Raw genomic sequence first — 21605 nt, 5'->3', positions numbered from 1 at the left:
TCTTCATAGGCTGTAGACTTGATGAACCTATATGGAGTCTTTTTCAACATGGCCTAATTGACGTTCGTAAGTAGTGGAAAAGAAAAAAAACATAATTATAAGGGAATAAGTTAATCCCTTAAGATGAAATGGGAGTAATGGTAAAGTGTTTAAATAGAAAATGCCTTTATTCAGGGTCGGCTGGTAATATGATATCAAAGAACTATCTGTTTAAACTGTTTAATATATACTTTGAGTCTGCAAATTATTCCCCAATATAGAAGCAGTTGTCAGAAATAGTTTAAAAGATTGCAATACTCTTTGGATTTTTTTATTGGGCACGCTAACAGAACATATAACATTATCAAAATGGACTTCGGTGAAATTGAGATTTAGAGTTTAAACATTCAATCATCATATGTTATGTTGATAAAGAAGTCTTTACAACAACAAGAAAATACCAACGTGTCGAAATATTCATAATCCAAACACGAATTCCTGTAGAACTAGGGCACAATATGATCAAAGGAAAGATTTTCAAGGATACTCCTAAAAAAGTACGATAATAAGACCATGTGCTCCGGAAGATTAAGCGTCTCCTCTCCTCATCAGTGACACCTGTCATGTAAATCTTGGTCAATCAAGGTAGGTAATGAGCTACCGTTACTGCCATTACACATATTTGGCGATGTCGCCAGGGCTGCTACACTGACCGGTTGACAATACGGGGGAATTGTTGTGTAATCGACGGGAGATCAACGCCAAAATCCATCGTGTCCTGTAATCTACTTCTTTGAGAAAAAATCACGACTTTGCCATCAACATGTTTGTATCCAACATGCCATGTAATTTATTGTTTACACGAGATCATTTTATCAATTTATTGACCTGAGAAAAGTGTTCCAAAAAGGAAATTTATAATTTTGTGTTTGGGATATATATTTGTAATACAGTTAAGTGAAATTATTATATAGTTTTGTTCTGTTGACGATAATATACTAGCTATTGCAAGAAATAGTCATGCCAATTGGAAACAGTACAAGTATATTACATATTTATCAATGTGTAACTTCACAAGCGAGTACGAAATTTCCTCGCTGAATGGTTAGTCAAAGGATTTCCAATTTCTCCATTGTCTTTGAGACACATGTTTAAGCATAACCTGAATAATTATTGTGCATGTATTCTAGAATTATCACAGGGAAGCAAATCGTGTGAAAGAATAGACATGGCCAAACAGAGACCCCTTCTTACACTACATTATTATAATTTTCCAGAACTTTTTCTCGAGAACTTAAAGTCCACCAGTAGTGTCTACGATCTGCTCAAAAATTGTACAAAAGACACACAAATTAAGAGCACTTTTTAAAACTATACCATGTACATGTATTTCCTTGCATTTTGATCTATGACAATCTTGATTCTAACTTTAATAACCGCGATTATAGCTAATTTACCTCCCCACGAATATAACCAACTATACAGTATTAAAAAGGTCATAATACTTTAAGTATGCTTTATGTAATGAACGCACGGTAGTATGGTGATTTCGTCAGACTTCCTCATTCATGATTGTGCTAATGGAATATAATATGAAAACAAATTCAAATCAATTAAGTTAATATATACAGGCGCAAGCCAAGTTTGGATATTTCTCTAATAAATGAAATATGCATGTTATTTTTTTCCCATACAAACATAAGGGGAACAAACTTTATATATTTGTTCTCTCTTCAAATGTGACTTATCTTGGCAAGACATCAACATTACAATGGGCCAAAAGTATATACTATGACGAGTGGAAACATTATAGCGATTCCAGCAAAAATACGTTGTCATTGTTGTATTACAATTTCTTACCATCCTCTCTATACATGCTACAAACAAGAGGTTTTTGTAAAATGTTTCCAGTTGATCTTTCGTTTGTCAACAAAAAATGATATGGCAATTCCTTAATTGTAAAATTAACCTCATACAAGTCATTAGCCAAATAAAGAGATTTTTGTACGTACACGATTTAAGATTCAATTATTTGACTTCATTGACTGAAAAAGATTTCTAATCCAAATGGATCTTTACAGACACCAGAGGCTTCCATAGTTATTCTATCTGGGAGACATGTATACGACGTACAGAAGTATTTGATTATTTCCCATAGCCATGTAAGTATAAATTATATCCGGAAATCATCTAACGAGGCATACATGACAGTTCTTAAATGTAGGCAATATTTCGATATACCTGAGATAAAGGACGTTATTTCTGATTATATGTATAATCACTTGGGTATGTTTACAGCTCTACTTGTAGATAATGTTTTTTTTTTTTGTTTTTTTTGTTAAGTATTGGTAATTATCATATTTAAATCATATTTTGCACAACGTGACATGTAGCAATAGCATGTCTTTGCTCAAAACTAAACGTTTTAAATGCATTTCATACACCACTGCGTGGACGCTAAAGATGTGTATAATTGTTACAAGATCATATCAGTTCATGGACGTACTTTATCTAGCTCAGGTGTACTAGTAATGTTGTGGCTGATAATATCCCACGTAATTTACGGTAAACCATACTGACCATAAGTAATAAACTTACAAGCTGTTGATTTACGTATGATATTGATTAAAAGTATTTTAAAGGACACGCAGATGTCATATTTGTAAATTTATTCGATGTATGATAAAAAAATAATGTAATATGCTCTCCCCGTGGAAGTCTGGCGCTACAATATCTATATCCGGGTGATTCTTTTGTTCACGTTCTACCTCCAGGTTTCGTCAATATTGAGTTTGAAATGAAATTTAAAACAATCCTTTGTTGTATTTTTGTGTATAAAGTTTGCTTACAGATAATTCTTCACCCATCAACATATCAATGAAAATAAAATAAGAATTTTAAAAAATTAATTGGGGCTGTGCTAGATTGTCGTTGTTTCAGTAAACATTAATTAATTTTATTAGAAAAATATTGGATTGCAAATTTTGCGCATGGTAGTATTTTCAGTCATGATATACATAAAAGGCTGACATTGCATACGTTTATATATTAAATATCGCATCCTACTGGAATGGAGTAGCCAATATAGTTTCGAATTGACAAATAAAATAGTTATTACATCTAAAAGGTTTGATTATGAGGTTGGAAAATTCAGTATTTATTAAATTTGAGTATATAGTTCTAAATACCAGTTATATATTGAAGGTTAAATACAGTCAAAGCTTCAATAGGAATATATATATATCTCCTTGAACATTAACCTATCGTAGAGTGTTCCCTAAGATGTCTAATATATGAATACAAATTGTCTTAATGATATAATACACATATGAGTAAAAACGATTCCAGAATAGCACGCTTATACTGCTTCATCGACGATATTTATCGTCGTGTAGAGTGATGTACCATGTAAATCCCTTGATATTTCAAACCATCTACCAAAACTCTTAGGTTGGAACATTACTCACTATTATTCGTTGTAACAGTGAACTGAAGCCTCAAAAACAATGTTATCAAATATTACATTTATTCACATCATCATGATAGCATTCGTTGTAACAGTGAACTGAAGCCTCAAAAACAATGTTATCAAATATTACATTTATTCACATCATCATGATAGCATTCGTTGTAACAGTGAACTGAAGCCTCAAAAACAATGTTATCAAATATTACATTTATTCACATCATCATGATAGCATCCATAGCAGAAACTAACTTACACCTCGAGACAGATACATACATCGAGAAGAAATTTTCATTGCCATTATAGTCTCGGTGCCTTATCATTTGCTTATATCAAGTAAAATGAGTGAGTACGATGTTTGTTAATATGTCTTGTTCTTGTTTTCCACTTACCTTGTTGTTATCTTGAGAACTTAATAGACAGTGTACTGTTATTGCTCGGAAAGTTGAAAAAAGTTGCAAATTGTGAGCAACCAAAAACTTTGTCACTTCAAACAAAATGTAAAGTCAGCGACATATAGAATCCACTTTGTCACTTTGTGCTTAATTCACAATATGCAGGCTTCTCGTTTCATTCATTTTTTATAGTTTATTTAGTATGTCATATTTAAAACACTAATCAACCCAAGATTATATCATTTAACAATTTTTCTCTTGGAATGTTAAATAAACTTAATACAACGAATCGTACTCTGAAACTAATAATCATAACATTCCAACACAAGACAATGGTCTCTTCCCTTTAACAGAACCAAACTTCAATAATCGTCTCCTTTATTCTTTTTGACAGATCAATTAACTATCTGAATTCCACAATGTCAACATCTGCGGGTAAGTTACGATACAAAATTAATGGTGTAGAAACAAGCACGTTTATAATATAACCCTCAAACCCATAAAAATGTCTGAAAATACTTTCTTCTAATCCTTCACTTCAGATTAATTATTGACACGGATTTCATATAGCAATATACATGTAGAATGTACGAATGTGGTTCATAACAACGTTCCTTCTAATGATACATTATCTATCTTCCTTCGTCCATCCCAAATTTGGAAAAGTTTAAATGCAGTTTACACTGATGTAATGACCAGAAAGTCCTCCTTTGGTACTTTACAATAAATGCTTGCAGGTGTTATCTGTTGTAAAATTCGTTTAGATCCTTTATTGAATAAAGGCTTTTCTTTTGTAGAGTATAGGTATACAAGCGGTGACTTGATTGTTACTGAAGAGATGCGCGAGGATTTCCAACAATTTGGATATATCATGGTCAGGTAAATTTTCCTCTTTAATTTTCACATATTATATATTTCTTGACATTCTTTCTATCGAATGCACATGACATGTTTTCCGGTATTAACATAATGAAAATCAGTTGATTTTTAGATCAGTCATCATTATATGCTTGATACATGAATCTACAGAAAAACCGAACAGACATCATTAATACCAATATATAAGAAACATAATCGATCATGTATTCCATCAATTTATATAAGATATATTGATTAATAAAATATGTTAATCTGTAACTGAGCGAGATCGGGATATCTATGTCGAGGGCTAACATCTTGTAACATAATCCCAACCGAGGCGTTAGCCCGATAACTAGGTTTAATATTAACAAATGAAAGACTTAAACCCATGATAAAAAGAGAGAATAACACCAGATGTGTCGGAATAGTAAGCGCCTTATGCTTCTTCGTCAATTCCCATCACGTAAAGTTTGGCCAATGCAAGTAAATAATGTCACGTTCTCTTTTATTACTGCTTTTCAATTGCAATATTAGCTTACATCGGACATCTTACGAAGCAGATAGTGTCGCAATATTGTATTGGGATTTGTTTATATTAATTAAAAACAAGAAAACGACAGTGGATTGCTATCAGATTAAATTTAGTTTGTCTATGCATTTTATGGGCGAGTATTTTCGATTCAGACAGTATTAGAGGAAATTCATTGTCCATGCCATGTTTCTTACATTTATGTCAATATATTTCATTATTACACTTCTGTTCTAGTCTAAGAGTAAGCATATATCTGTCGTAACATGTACACCCCACGGGTCACAAAGATAAAGATATGACATGTTTGTTACACAAACCATTAGATGTCCTTCTCGTAATTGTGTAATTGCGTAAATACGACCAACGTGGTTTGGCACAGATAGCATGCACATGATCAAATAAGTAATACGCATGTAAGGAAGTAATGATGTGAAACAACTATCTTGATATTATAATTAAACATAATTTATCATGTCAGTGAATCAGATCGATGATTATACTAGTTATAGAGATAAGACTTGCTTCGAAGTTAATACGATTATAGTTCTATGTAGACCATGATATCTGTCCAAGTAAAATAAAATTTCTTCTTTACTATATACGTCTTTGGCTTTTGGAATATCCGATCTGATGTCATAACTTTTTTATCATTCAGTTATTACAGACATTTCAAACGACAGCATTCTGAAGTTTAATTCTTTGTATAATATATGGGAAAAAGACGGAAATGAAAGTTTGACAAAAAAGCTTTCTAAACAAACTATTGAAAATATTCAGAAAAAAATTGTATACCCTGCTGTAACAAAGGGTGACTTTATGCTGCCTTTTTGTTATAGTAATTGTCATAGAGATGGACAATTAGAACAAGCAAAACGACATAATGTATTTGACCTATGCTAATAATTTCACTCGGTTCCAGTGGGATTCGTCATATAACAATGAAGTTCAGTAAGATACCTGGTTTCAATTACAGTTTTTTTAATGAGCCACATATTATAAAGAGCTAAACATTGTACTAGATGATACAGAGTCACACATTGTACTAGATTATAAAGAGACTCCACACACTGGACTAGATGATAGATTTTTCACAATCGTGGTCAACTGTCTTCCTTTTTTGCTTTGTATTTCCAAAATGTTCCTTGTTTTAATTTTTTGACGTGTAGATGTTACTGATACTACCAATTTGATTAATTTTTACCATTTTTATCAATCACGTGTGGAAATGACATATAGAATGAAATCTTGGACACGATATAATTAATGGCTGCAGTATGTATTAGGTCGGAATCAAAGCGTTTATAAATGGTAGAATATTTGAAGGGAATTCTCCTTCAAAAAGGATGCACATGATTACGTAGTCGATGATGTAAAGGCGACCTCGAACAGCATTGCAGACTTGATTCTAGAGTAAAATAAAATGAACGTATTGTCATAACGTGATATAGTGTTGGATCATTCGACGACTCGGTTAAACTTTTGACAAATATAGAATCGCATTTTATGAACAAAATATATCCAATCTTTAACATTACATTTGGTACTGCATTCTATGTTGACAGTTACCTTCATCAGATATTACATTATGCATGTTAAGTTTTAGAGCAAGTGCCTCTAAGTGAGTTTTTGATATTCGTTGAAAGAAAAAGTCATGTCAAAAGAAAAACGCTTACCCCTTCACTCTGTAGAAGTGGGTGTTGTGTGAAAGGGGCGCTTAAATTTCTTATCCCCAGTATGCTCATCAGCATGATGTTTTGTAGGTCTAGATACCAGCACGGGAAGCTGATTCGATTATTGGTTAACACTTCAATGCAACGACATTCAGCATACCGCATCAGATGACACTGAAAATGATATGCATATACCAGGACGTTCTGGATCAAGTTCCGTTTACTCTGTCGTGTTCCATTTTGAAACATATTGTAGCTTAAAAATAGCATACCAGATTTACGTATGACTTCAGAAAAACCAAAGCATAACGACATTAAATTAAAATTTTAACAATATTTGATTAATGAAATAAATTCAAATCTATGATAAACTTACAAAATCTATTAATATGTCCAATTCAATTACACCAATTGTATGTGGCATTCTGTCCATATCAGATGAAGCTGAAAATGATAAAAATCATAATTGAGTTTAGATGATTTGGAGAAACATGATGTATAAGAATCTGTTTTATTAAGGTATTTGGTCTGAACCAAAGACGTTGTAATGCACGATGCATTTATAACCGGTCTACCGTTTCTGCAGTGAAATGTTGTATATCAAGATAAGGAATATATGACATATAGTAACAACTTTTTATCGATTGTATAAACGTTCTACCTTCAATAAAGTTTAGCATTGAATACGTCAAAAATGGATTATTGTATATCTGTTTCATTATTTCATTATTCTAGAACTGACCACAAGCACATAGAGTTATACGATGACAGCTATAACAAAATTATAATATGTATCAAGTGATAAAGTTGTAAACAATGAGAGAAAGAAAAGCATTTTTCAATACACTGCTGTTCTCATTGGTTAAGTATATGTGTATAATTGGCCTTTAGTATATGATATCATGATATCTTTAATGTTATTTCATAGAGTTGTTTGTAAATGTAATATCTTTAATACATATCATGTATCGTGATCGAAATAGCATGTCAAGGTGGAGGGGCGTCAACTTAATTCTTTTGTAGCATGAGACCAATCATATAAGTCCTTGTTGCTAAAACATAGAAATATATTCGAGCCGTTCAGTACTTACGGTATCACTACATGCTGCTTATTTCTTGTAATGATGTGTTCGGTTTCCCATGAAAAATATATAGCTAATATGCTATATTCATTCTGCCTTTCATTTTGGTTATGTTAAGCCGCGAATAATGAACAATTTTAAATATAAGCGGTACCTTATATACCTCATATAAATGAGCTATAGTAATTTCTGTTTGGCAACTTTTTATTTTGTATTTGTGAGAATTTATCCCAGATCGTCAGTAGCTGACGAAAAAAATGTTTAAATTGATATTTCCAATGGACAAACTATCAATGGAATTAAATATAGGTAAGTCTATTCCTGTATGAAAACAGAATATTTATTTCTATATTGCTTCAATTCATTATTCACTGAAACAAATCGATGAAATAATAATTTCGCTTCTTTCAAAAGTCTGTAAAAACATGTACTGAATTCTTGGTATGTTTATCTTAATCAGAATGACATTCTTTTTGTAAAGGTGGTTAAAAACAGATCTATGATGTAATTTCCTATATTTATCACGTGATACGTAATATTCCGGAAATAGATCCAGAGAAGTAAGGGAAAATGCAGTCTTATAAAATACCGAATTGGTGTGATTTATCATTCTATTCACATGTTGAATTACAATTATTCCTTATTATGTTTATGCAAGCGCTGTAAGATTATTTATACAAACTATCTGACAATACATATCTTGATCAGAATAACATATTTTGACTCAAGCGTAGCAGATGCTTTCATTCATTTCATATACTTAAATATTACTTATTCCAAATATTAATATATCTATGAAAATACGAAATCGTGTTCTCTTTGACATGTCTGAACGTTTGCCTGTAGCTATTTTAACTGATAAAGTTGAAAAAGTATGGAAAATAAATTTCAGCTATACAATTTGCTTACCAATCATCTGCCATATAAATTCGCATTGCGCATGCTTATTTAAAATAAAAAATGAGATCGATCGAAGTTGAGATTAAGCGGACTTCATTGATGAATAAAGTATATGTAACGGAATCATGTTTTCATGTGGGATGTATTTTCCGTAATATCTCTGAATTACAATGAAAATAATAGTGAAAGTATTATACCATTGTACTTTGTTGCTACTTTTCTTGTAATAATATAATTCGTTTCGTTTGTTTAATCTTTAACCGAATAACTCTGCGCCGATAAAAAGTATTGTACATATCCTAATTGCGTTGAGCATTCAGTTTGAAGTAAGAAGGCCAGATTTAGAAAGTAACGACAAGGAAAACTCAGAAGATTACAAAAACAATTCTGTAATTCCAAAGACACATAACTCTATATAAAGACAGCTTTAAGCAATCGAACTCGACCTTTCAAACATGAAATGATATGGTATGCAGAAATAAGTAACGAGTACCTAAAATTTACTACATATATACTCAAGCCTTCTCAATGAGCGACAAAATCCCACTCAGAAAAACCATTCTCTGTTGCCATTCTATGGTAACTTTATTTCAGACACGTGAAACTGCCTATTCCAGATCAACATTCGAAATGCCGGACATATATTTCTTTGAAAAAAAGTAGATTAATAAAATACACAGATATCAGATATATCTAATGTCCTAAAATTGGAGAATGGGAAATAAATCTAAACATCAAGTCTGAAATGTATGATAACATTTTATTTCCATTCAATAAAAACAAAATTCAAAAATTCAAATAAAAGAAAATAACAACATGTCATTAAAATCAAATTTAATAAAACTGGCATGGCTTTTAACGGAATCCATAAGTAACTTGAAATTCATATTCCATTAACAAACGGGCTTTTACGATGTTTTGGACCCTTCATGCAACGTTTGTTTGTAGTTGAAAAAAATCGGTTCTGTGGACTTTGTTTGGGTTTGTCTAATGTGATAGACATGCAATATATTTCAATAATTTTCTACTCATAAAATGTATATAGTGGTGTACATTAGTTCGGTTAAAGAATTCAATTACTTTCTTAATGAAATCATGCCATCCAAATATTTATAAATGATACTAATGTATAGTTCAGTGGCAGTGATTGATAACCCGATGTAATCTGGAATGTTTATTTACATTTCCCTTCCGTCTTTCCGTCCTTCCGCTATATTGTCTGTTCCATACCTTCTACAAAACTTATCATGAACACTTAAAATTTAAAATATTGTTCATCTATGTAAAAAAAAAGTGTGTCGCGAGTCAAAGTAGGTCATTCTGACTTACATTTTGACATAGCGCCTTCATCGAAGAAATCTTTTTCCGGGCCCTATCTTCAACATGTTATGGGATATTTGTTCACATTGATGAGACACGGTCGTACATCAAAAGGAAGTCACTTTGAACTATATTTTGAACTTTAACCACCACAAAAAACATTTGTTTCTTACAGTGCTAATCAAGAGAACTCAATGTTTAGGATATGGGTTCAGCTTGGTGAGAAGATTTGTCGTGTATGAAAACGAGGTCACTCTGACGTACATTGTTGCTTTTGGCCTACATATAAGAAAACAATTGTTCGGGCCCTATCTTCTACACAACTAATTGCGAGAACTGAATGCCTAGGCTATGGGTTCACCTAAGTGAAACGGTGCGTTACGCATCAAAAGAAAGTCATTGTAACCTACATTCTGACCTTTGATCTACATCAAAAAAGATTGTCCGGGCCCTACCTAATACTAATTCGGTAAGGCTGTATGATCAACATCAAAAACGTTTGTATGTGTTCCATCTCCTACACTATTAGTCACTAGTACTTCATACTTGCCGTATGGGTTCACCTTGGCAAGGGAGTGTGTTTCATATCTCTGATAATCTCAAAAGAAAGTTACGAATATATATTTTAAACAATGCAACTAGGCGAATTGATTAAATTAAGGCAAATATGTTACAGCAATCTCCAAGAACAATTTACTTTCATTTTGATAACACAACTTTGACTTATCTCAATATACACAGAGAAAGAGACTGGCAAAATCACATTGAAATTTCAACTCACTTTCTGGAATATATCAATGAAATTATCCAGCAACAGCGTTGTTTTATTTACACGTCTCCATTCCTCAAATATAAGCATTTAAAAGTATATGGTCAATGTAAGCATTTTACACCTTCTCAAAACATTTGTATGCTAATATATGATAGTAAAACACCATCTCATATAATGTGGTGGTTATGTTAGGATTTGTGTTTCAGTACAAAGATTGGTATATGAATATGTACAAACATTATTATACTACGTTTAAGATATCAACCAACTATACTAAACAAAACAAGAAAGGTAACACTACTTTATTCTGTGATTAATTAATTAACCCATTCATAAATCCTTACCAATCATGTACGAATAAAGTAATTGATCAATTCTGATAAAACTGCAGTCATGGTTCATTATAAAACTTTGCGTTCAGTTGATTTTATTCGACTGTAAAGGACGTTGGGGTCAATTTCAAAGGTAACACCATTAGTAACGGGTATGGCCACCGTTTGCGAGGTAAACAGCATTGTAGCGTCGTCGCATGGAACTCGTAAACCGGCGGATAATTCGAGGAGAGATGTTGTTCCATTCAGCGATCAAGGCTTGGGCCAGCTCCTGCAAGTTTGACGGCTGATTTTGATGTTCTCTCATGCGTCGCCCAAGAACGTCCCAGACATGCTCAATCGGTGACAAATCAGGTGATTTAGATGGTCAATCTAACACCTGTACGTTATTCTGCTGCAAGAAAGTTCTGCTGACGCGACTGGTGTGCGCTGGTGCGTTATCCTGTTGAAAAATGGCGCCAACGCCATGGCGTCTTAAGAATGGTAGAACCACTGGTCTTAAAATTTCGTCCCGATATCGAATGCCGTTAAATTGCCATTTAACACAACAAGCCTGGTACGAGTCCCCCCACAAATTCCACCCCAAACCATTACACTTCCGCCGCCAAAGCGGTCCCGTTCTGCGACGCATCAGTTCGCAAACCGCTCTCCTTGTCGCCTCCACACTCTGCGCCTTCCGTCACCGTGTTGCAGACAAAACCTGGACTTATCTGAAAACAGAGCATTGTTCCATTGTCGTAAGGCCCAACGACGGTGAACACGGGTCCAGTTACGCCGATTATTACGGTGACGTCGCGACAAATTGGGTCCAGTGTAGGGACGCCACGCTTTCAATTGGTAGGCCCTCAACCTGTTGCGGACTGTTTGGGGAGACACACGACGCCCAAACAATGTCCTTGTAGTCTCTTCTGCGGTTACGAATCGATTGCGCAAGTGTATCAATCGTATACGACGGTCATCCCTGGCGGTCGTTTTACTGGGTCGGCATCTTCGGGGACGATCGGATGTTGACCCACTTTGGTTTAAACGACTAACCAACTGGCAAATTGTCTTAACACTGCAACCAAAATGCCGTGCAACTCGACGGCGAGCCTCCCCAGCCTGGATCATGCCTACAGCCCTTTCTCTCTGTACTTGTGACAGCCGGGGCATAATGATAAAGTTGATACATATCAAGATTCGGTGATTTCTAAGTCCTAAGGATCTAAGGAACAGTTGTCAGTTTGAATGTTTATGAAATTCAAGCGAAGATACAAGTTAGTCGCAGAAAACCTCGTGCAGCTCTTTCGCTAATAAAGACTTTCACGCTTGAATGGTTTTGGTAACCCCCTTGGATTTTGTCATGTAAAGCATTACCATTTTCTAATATTGCACAAACGTCATTTTGTTTTCACTCATTTACAGGTATTCTCCAGGGAAACATGCTAACCTTTCTTTTTTTGTTCAGTATATATCTTAATGATATTTTATTACTTTTTTATAACCATCATTTTCATCTTTCACGTTTCTTAATTTTAACGACTTGCTTCACACCATTGAATAATTATTAAGATATAACACTATTTCTAAACACTAGATAATGCAATATTTTAATTTCAATTTTAATTTGGCGTATGATACATTTTTAGAATATTGTATTACAATTTAGTAGTGTTAAAATGAAAGTTTGATATGAAAAGTTTTAATCAAAAACAACAAATTCTCACTTAAGCATATTTCTTGAGAAATGAAGCATTAAACATGCCAGACATTATTGCATGGTCGTGAACGTACCACAGATAAACATCTCTACATGTGGTACTTTATAATCCATGTTACTCCGACAATAAGTCAAATAGACGGACTACTTCGAAGCCATGCTTTAGATGGAGACTGCATCAAGCTGCCGAATTTGAGAATGTGTCATCGTCTAAAAATTCTGTCTTTACATCGACCTGTAGTAAAAAAAAAACCTCTGTTTATCATAAAACTATTATTTTAAACATAATATGTTAATTGCTGTTTCTAATAACACAGGAGAAAGCTTGAATACTAAAGACATATTTGTCAAATCAACGCTGTCACGTGGTTTTGAGCGGTATCAACAGTAAATGACAAAAATTGAAAGCTTGGTGGAATCTCCGAGGATAAAGATTTCTCTTTTCTACATTGAAATTAGGAAATGATTTTTTTCTACCCACTTTCTCCAACATACTAGAAATAAAATTACGAGACAAATAAGCAATGACAAATATGGAAACAAAATAAAAAACACAACTTCTATTTTCGCTTTGATCGAATTACAATCTACATTATACATTGTACAAAGACAGTCGTAATGATGAATAATTGCCATAATGCATTTAAGATTCATTTGTATCAAGAAAATTGATCTTGTACTGTTTTACATTGTATAAGATTTATCTTGACAAAACAAAAATGAATCACCTCTCAAATTAAGGACTTCTGGTTCAGCACGTGTTTATGATTTTGCGTGCAGGCTACCTTACCCCAGGAATATAGAGATATCCTGGGTTTTTTTAACGCTTTCCTCTATCTTGAATATTGACTAAGATGAAATCATATCACTTTGAAACACGAGACAAAAAATATCCATCTCCTTCGCCATCATCATCATCATCATCATCATCATCATCATCATCATCATCATCAGTCTTCGATCTTCGTGGTCAATCATCATCATTATCATCATCATAATCTTCATCATCATCATCATTGTATTCATGTACAAACGATGAACTATGTACATCATACTGACGTTGATTGAAATGTTTACGTACAAATGTAAATAATTAATAGCATGCAGACACTCTTGGATTCCACATAAATTCTAGCTAAGAATCAAATCGTTTGTTAGAGACAAGAGCTTCCACATCTGTTCTAGTGAACAATATTTACTCGTAAGATACTGTCCGTGACTACATGTACATAACCCTTGGTAAGCCCCGAGACTGAGAATGACAAATTCGCCTTTGCTTCCTTCCACTAGTAACATTCCGTATTTAGGAAACCAAAATACCACCACTTCTAACCTGGGCCTGAACTTTGAAAACACGGGATATTTTTAACTTATGATTCTAGATGAATGCTTTTTGACACACAAATGTGATTTTTAAATCAGCATAACATGAATTTATTCAGACAAACAGTGTTGTTGTTATTCAGAAGAAATTCGACAAATAAAAGGCGAGTAATTTCGACCATTTTTCATTAGCGCCTTGCCGTCTTTTCCCTGTTTGAGATAAAATGTCTTTTTTTAATCTCTACTTAGCTGATTTAGAATGCAGTCAAATATATATTAGTAGTGCAAATAGCACACATGACCTTACACCTATCCAAGATTTAACGTAAACAATATGGTATTTTTACGCTATGAATCAAAAACGAAATTCAAATAACGGGAATTTGCTTAATCAGTTATTGATACACACATTTTAATAAAATTTGATACATTTTGTTATATTGCAGAAACTTCTTTGATCCTGATGAACTCAAAAAAGTAAGACAGGTTGTTGAAGAAAATGGCGAAATCGTCAAGAAAGCTTTTGGGGTAAGAGTTCAGTCCCCATTTTCAAAAATGAATGACTTCACATTTGAGATATAATTTCACTCATGGCTCTGCCTGTTGATATGAAACCAGATCTTACAAACACCAAGTTGTACTTTCGATCTCGTCATATTTACACACAAGTACATGTAGATAGATCGGTGGTTATTTTCTTTAGAGAAAATTACATCAATAGACATGCTCAGCATGTGAAAAAGATAAGAGCAGTCAATGTGAAAAGCAGTGACAACATCTCATAAAATGCATTTATAATAAAAAACCATAACCAAATCAATTTATGTTTTAAGATTATTGCAAGCCAAAGGACCTAAACAGTTAGACCAGAAAAGGTCCATAAATCCCATAAACAGGATGTAATTTCTTATCTAGATACTTCTGCACTTGCTTATTATTGGAGAAAATACGCCGCATCCTATTTTCAAGCTTTTGTTGATCTTTTCTATCTTTAGAGAGTTAGGCATTGTGTACATTTACTTTAAGGAACATCTTATTACATCTAAGATAATATAACACATCTAAGCATCGAGGAAAATACTCCGTCATGGTTTTAAATATAAGAACATTGTCAGTAAACCACTACATCACAAGGATACAGTGGATGGTATGTCAGTTAGGCTACATATGGACCATTTAAAGCGTTATCACACTAACATATTAAGATGAAAAAAATAGTTGTATCACTAATTTAACTCATTTAGCATCTGACACTAATATTAGTAGATGCTCGGCATTAATGTCAAACGAAAGATAATCACCAAGAAAGAAAGGAATTATATTAATCGTTGTTGTTAAGCAGAGAGAAACGTAAGAAAAATGTATTCAAAATGTTGCTATGAGTACATCAAATTCAATTTGGTCTTATACGTGTCCTAAAACTCCCAATCCAGCAGGAATTTCCCAGATCAGTTTCCTCACAGGAGTCGTATAATATGAAATAGCATGTACATTGCAACCTTAGTCATTGACCTACTGAAAAGTGAAAACAAAGAATATTTGTTAAGCGCATAAGTAATCGTTTAATTTGTATTTTTATGGAAGTAACTATTTTCTGTCAATAAACTAGAAACATGTAATACATATCAATCATGTGTATTAATCATCATACACGAACTTCAATGGTTTTGGAAAAGATACGAAATTCAATACAGATTTATTCTTTAATAATATCATCATTTGTTTAGGTCGCAGACGGTACAGGCCGGGAAAGCAAAATGTGCCTCTGGAATCATCCGGGTGATGACGTCACGGGAATGGTAGCTAGATGTGAGAAAACCGTCAATACTTGTGAAAAGGTGTCTTTTTACCTGGCTGTTTTGTTTCATTAGCGCTGTATTGTCTTGCGTAACAAATCGCATTTCTCAGTGAAGTGAAAGATTGGTCACCTTAAAATAAGGAAAGGAAATTCGATGGAAACACTTTGAAATAATGTAAATTTAGATATATAATTAATCGTCATACAATGGACCACCTTTTCATGATGTTGTTAACCTGTTGTTGAATACATTAAATAATTCATCGGTAAGACATTAAGTCCCATATAACATAAAAGTAATATTTATTGATGAATTTGATGAGAATGCATGCCTTCCATACGGATGTTTTGCCATTCTGTTCATAGCTTTTGGGCGGAGAAGTGTACCACTATCACACCAAGCTTATGATGAAAAATCCGCGGACAGGAGGAAGTCATCTATGGCACCAAGACTACGGGTAGATACTTATTACATCGTTTTTGTTCCGAATTCTTCTCGTCAGAGTGTTAATTTCCTGTTGTATCATAATATGTATTTCAAAGGAGTTGAAAAAGTTTAACAGTATTAAAGTCACTTTTTGTATGAGATTCTTCGGGTGTTACAGTTGATAAAACATTTGTTCGCTGTAAGTATCAACGTATAGAATAAAACAGGAATCACCGATACACTAGAAATATTAAATAGTAAGTAATATTTTTCTCACAATATGTGAAAAATGTATTTTGAAGACATTTCAAATTATATAAGTGATTCATGATCGAGTTTCGGTCTATTGACAAGGTACTGGTACAAAAACGGTTGTCTCTTTCCTGATATGCTGACCGTCTTCATAGCCATAGATAAGTGTGTGGAGGAAAACGGGTGTCTGAAGGTAGAATTATATAATGTCATTATATCATAAAAACAACAAAGAAAGTACTGTTAACAGAGTCTTATCTCAAAGTTGATGTAACTAGAGTAAAATTTGAATAAATCACGAATTAAACGAAGGTCTCCCAAAATGTACATAGAGAAAAAGACCACGTTGCTATCACTATGACAATATCTTATACAAAGCACAAATCTAACATCCCTCTTTGTGATTTTATTAAACAGATACTACGAGGATCGCACAAGTGTGGACGAATAAATCATGTGATGATGGCTGGACAAACAGGTGCTGATATTGAACGTGTTGAGGCCATACAAAATTCAGGCCGGTGTCCGCTGGAAAAAGTGGAAATGCAGCCTGGTAAGGGCATCCGATAGAAACAACAGTCTTTATTATTATTTTTTATTTATTTATTTATTTATTTTCATTTTTAATTTTACGTTTTTCCTTTGCCGTCCTTCTGTCCATAAACAAAACCTTTTCAATAAGCACTTTATCATGAAATATAAGGAATATGATCCATTTGGTTTGTAGTTGATATCACATCATAGTCTGAGATCGTTCCAATACTCAAGATGGCGGTTTACTCATGTCAAGTTATTACTCACAGACATGTCAAGTGTCTTTAAGCTCACTAAATCCTAATAAAATAGCTTGTTATCGTATTTAAAACAAAATGTAACGCTATAGACATGATAGCGTAGTAACTTATTGAAGGGAGGTAACTGCCTTCCGTACGTTGACTTTTAATTGCTAGTCGTTTTATAAATTACAACAACGGATCCTAATTTTGCGGAATCATATGACATTAGGGAGCTGTGTAAACAAATATTATATCTTGTATTGTTGTTGGTTTGTTTGTTAGTTTAAGGAACTAAATGACTACTCTTTAAAATAAAACACAGATGAAGAAATATACCTAGGCAAATATAGGAAGTTGAATATCAGTACATCTGATTAACAAAAATCCATCATAAAACTTATGTTTTAAAATCTAACGTAGCGAAACCATCATGAACTGCATATTGATTTGAAATGATAAAATAGAAATGGTAATACATAACGCCCGCAGTTAAGACAACTCAGTAACTGATTATTGACAAAGGTATTATACCGTTTTCTTAAGAACACATCATATCAATATTACGGAAAATGCTATTTGATTTTGTATGATAACATATTTTGGTCATACCAACATTTATATGAAGTCATGTGTCTCATTATGAAACCTTTGATTGCTGTTTGACGATATGACATTTAAGAGAGTAAAGTAAATTAAATAATAAATGTTTTAACAACAATTACATTCTCATTGCTGACAAACTAACATAAATAAATAATATATGATAAGAAATAGGATCTTATTATCAACGTCACTTTCTCGCTGTGATCTGTTAGTCTCTTTCTGTATTGTACATAAGCATTTATTGTAGATCTGAATGCTTAGAACTCAGTAGCAGTGTATGGTTCTACAAAACATTTGTTCCCCCTCTTTTCCTATTGTTTTGATATTAATATATGGTCCTTTTGTTCATATGTAAAATAATGTAGCTGTTCACGTACATTCGTTTTCACATATAACAAATTGCCTGGTAAAAATCTAGTTTTTTTAATTCTCTCTACATGCATATATTAAATATGATGTAGATAACCAATATACCTTTTCTGAATATACCTATTGTCAAATAAACACCGAGTCAAATTTGTTTTTATTCATTTTTGTTTCTCTCGTTCATTTAATTTTGTTCACATTTGGTTTTTGATGTTGTAGGGGATGCGCTATTCTTTCATTGCAATTTACTGCACACAAGTAGCGGGAACGACAGTGACCTGAGACGTTGGGCATTCCTATGTGCCTACAACAAGACTTCCAATAACCCTGTTATTAAACACCATCATCCTCAATACACACCTCTCATAAAGGTAACTCATAGGTACAATTTATCCTTATGAGAATGTTATGCCTCGCTAGGTATTACATTTATATACTATCGAAATAACATGTAAATTAATCTGATGATATTTGTACAAAAGTATTATGTAACCTAGATATCATCTGCAGCCAACACTTTATTGCAAAATAGTTTAAGGTCCCTTTATTATAGACGATATGTTTTGACAATAGAATCTTTACGGTTCTGTGGGAGTCCTTCTTTAAGAATACTTCTCAATCGTCTGCTGTCGTTTTAAATTTGTAAAAGATAAATCGGCTACCATAAAACCATTACAAGGTCGATTTCACTGCAGTTAAGGAAAAAGACCTGTCATCCACGATCAACACAGTAGTAATGGAAAGTAAGAATCTAGATTTAACTTCGATCGGAGGAAACAACAAAAGGATATTGCCGTGTAACCTTTGAACCCTAGGTCAGGCTCTGCTTCCGTAAAAGAAGGAACCCCAAGTAAAAGCACCGTGTTACTGAAATACTGTTATTACTTATGTTCGCGTCACAATCACTTTTACGCCAATTCACGATTATTGCTTTTCGAAAAATGATTATAGCTAAAGTAAATTTAAAAGGATATGTCATAAGATAAAAAAAGATATATTGGTCAAATATTACTCCAACGTAAAAGAAAGCTTATATGATAGTATGGTAGTATGATAGATGTATGGGTTCAGATTCAATAAAGACCATACACCACGTGGTCATTATAACATCATTTTCAGGGTTACTTTACCAATTGCATTGAATACATTCATAATTCCTTGAGAGAAATGAAGGTCAAGGTTTCAATAGTCATCTTTTGTTTAATTTTACAACGAAATAATAGCTACATTTTTGGAGATGATGGTACCCTTTCAATTTAACGAAAGAAAATGGAAAAAAGAAAATAACTAAAATAGACTATATATTAATGTACATATATACATGTCACAGAAGTCATAGATTTCAATGCCTCTGCTAGGATTAGAAACTTAACTTACTAGTCTGAAACTTAACTAGTTATGTGTTTGAAATATTAAATACTATACTCGCATAAAAATACCAGTTACTACCATGATGATATCCTCAAATGAATCAGACTCATGTCCTCTATCTTAATTTTCAGGTCCCGAATTCCGCAATTCGAGATTGTACAAACTTCACTGACCTGAGTGGGAAAGACTTCATGGACCCAACAAAGGATGCTACAATTAAAGTAGAAAAGTCAAACGATGATTAAAAATATAGACATTTTACCAAAAAAGGCCAATATTATGATTTATTGAACAAACAATGAAATGTAATGGATACTTCACAAAGTGCAGATTACAACTTTATGCTGAATCAAAACATGATTACGTAATTGTGAGACAGAAAGTAAATGTTTAATTTTCAAAAATGGAGAGTTGTAATCTTTCCTTATTTGAGAAGAGAGACGACATATATTCAGCTTTTTTTCTTACCTATGATTGTTTACCTCAGTAACAACAAGTGGTTTACTACTATTTCCGTTATGACAAATTGATTATCGGAATTTATATGTCTCTACGAGAATATGTTGGGCATCTTACATTAAAACAACGTAACAAACTATGAGAATTAGCAGGTCTCCTCTATGTTTGTTAAAAAAAATGTATCGATGGCACAATAGACACATTCGATATATCTTTGGATTATGTCTTTTTTAAGCTAGACTGTTTAAGGGTTCCAATAGACGTCTGGCCATTAATTCGGCATATGAATGACTTAATTTATTTAAGAAGTACATAACAAATGACGTAAGATACAATGGCATCAATTAATGTTTTAGTGTCAGAGGCAATATTTCTAATTTGATTGATATTACAGTATGTTTACTTCAAGTGATAAATATTATATTTTAGTGTTCAATACAAATCTTATCAATAATTGATTAAACGACAACCGTGATAATTGATAACATTAGGTCTGTATACCTACTTTATGAAATGGTGCTACTGTATTTGTATGACATCTCGTCATTCATGGTTCTAGAAGAATGTTTCTGTTCGATTCCCTACACATGCTAAGGTACTTAATTTTTTTCAAGGTAAATAATCACATTTCAGATAGTAATTTCTCATTTCTGATTTCATCGAATCTGAAATAAATGATAAATTTACAAGTGATTTTGAATGTTGTATTTATTTGAGTCATACGTAGAAATATGATATTTATTTGCAGTGAAATATAAAGTTTTACGGTGAAATTATAAATGATAGTTTCGTTCTTGTGAAAAAAACAGGTTGTGATATTTTCACACATTCATAGCATAGTATTTCGAGGGAAAATATAAATTTTCTCATAGTGCATCATTGACATCAGGAACGATATTTCTGATATTAAGATACTGCACCGGGAGAGACTGTCCATGGAAAATAATTACTGTGTTTGTTTATTCCCTCCTTTCCCACAAACCACAAACTTTTGCCATATCATGATCTCTGTTAATTCCTTTGTCAACCATTTCTTTAAAATATAACTAGACCGGAACTATAGCACACATATTTACAATCGTCTGAAGGCAACTTCATCTTAATATAAAACTACAATCTGCTCCACATTACCACAAAAATGGTGCCAAGAGGTGATGTTGGAGCAAGTGAGCATTCTTCCTCCATATCGGCTCTTGTACTTAGTTAGATTTTGATATTGGGA

General features: G+C 33.0%; 1 protein-coding gene across 1 annotated transcript; it reads left to right on the top strand.

Moving 5' to 3' along the window:
• The first annotated feature begins 2078 nt into the window (after window positions 1-2078).
• LOC132546375 (L-proline trans-4-hydroxylase-like) lies at window positions 2079-21076 on the top strand. Its single transcript, XM_060210090.1, has 10 exons — window positions 2079-2141; window positions 4235-4275; window positions 4638-4719; window positions 14778-14859; window positions 16059-16169; window positions 16496-16587; window positions 16911-17001; window positions 17226-17361; window positions 18773-18924; window positions 20056-21076. Exons 2-10 carry the CDS (start codon window positions 4260-4262, stop codon window positions 20167-20169), a joined length of 876 nt encoding a protein of 291 aa, XP_060066073.1. The 5' UTR covers window positions 2079-2141; window positions 4235-4259; the 3' UTR covers window positions 20170-21076.
• The last annotated feature ends 529 nt before the right edge of the window (window positions 21077-21605 follow it).

The sequence above is a fragment of the Ylistrum balloti genome, unplaced genomic scaffold, assembly GCF_031769215.1.
Source record: "Ylistrum balloti isolate Yb309-2 unplaced genomic scaffold, AGI_CSIRO_Ybal_v1 Utg369888, whole genome shotgun sequence".
Taxonomy (NCBI): Eukaryota; Metazoa; Mollusca; class Bivalvia; order Pectinida; family Pectinidae; genus Ylistrum; species Ylistrum balloti.
Note: the sequence above shows the minus strand (reverse complement) of the source record. Positions and strands in the feature narration are given on the sequence as shown.

What these genes read in the sequence shown, in the direction of transcription:
- LOC132546375 (XM_060210090.1), top strand. An exon ending in CCGTCAATACTTGTGAAAAG is followed by an intron (nt 16,170 to 16,495) that starts GTGTCTTTTTAC and finishes TTCTGTTCATAG; the next exon opens with CTTTTGGGCGGAGAAGTGTA. An exon ending in CTATGGCACCAAGACTACGG is followed by an intron (nt 16,588 to 16,910) that starts GTAGATACTTAT and finishes TCTATTGACAAG; the next exon opens with GTACTGGTACAAAAACGGTT.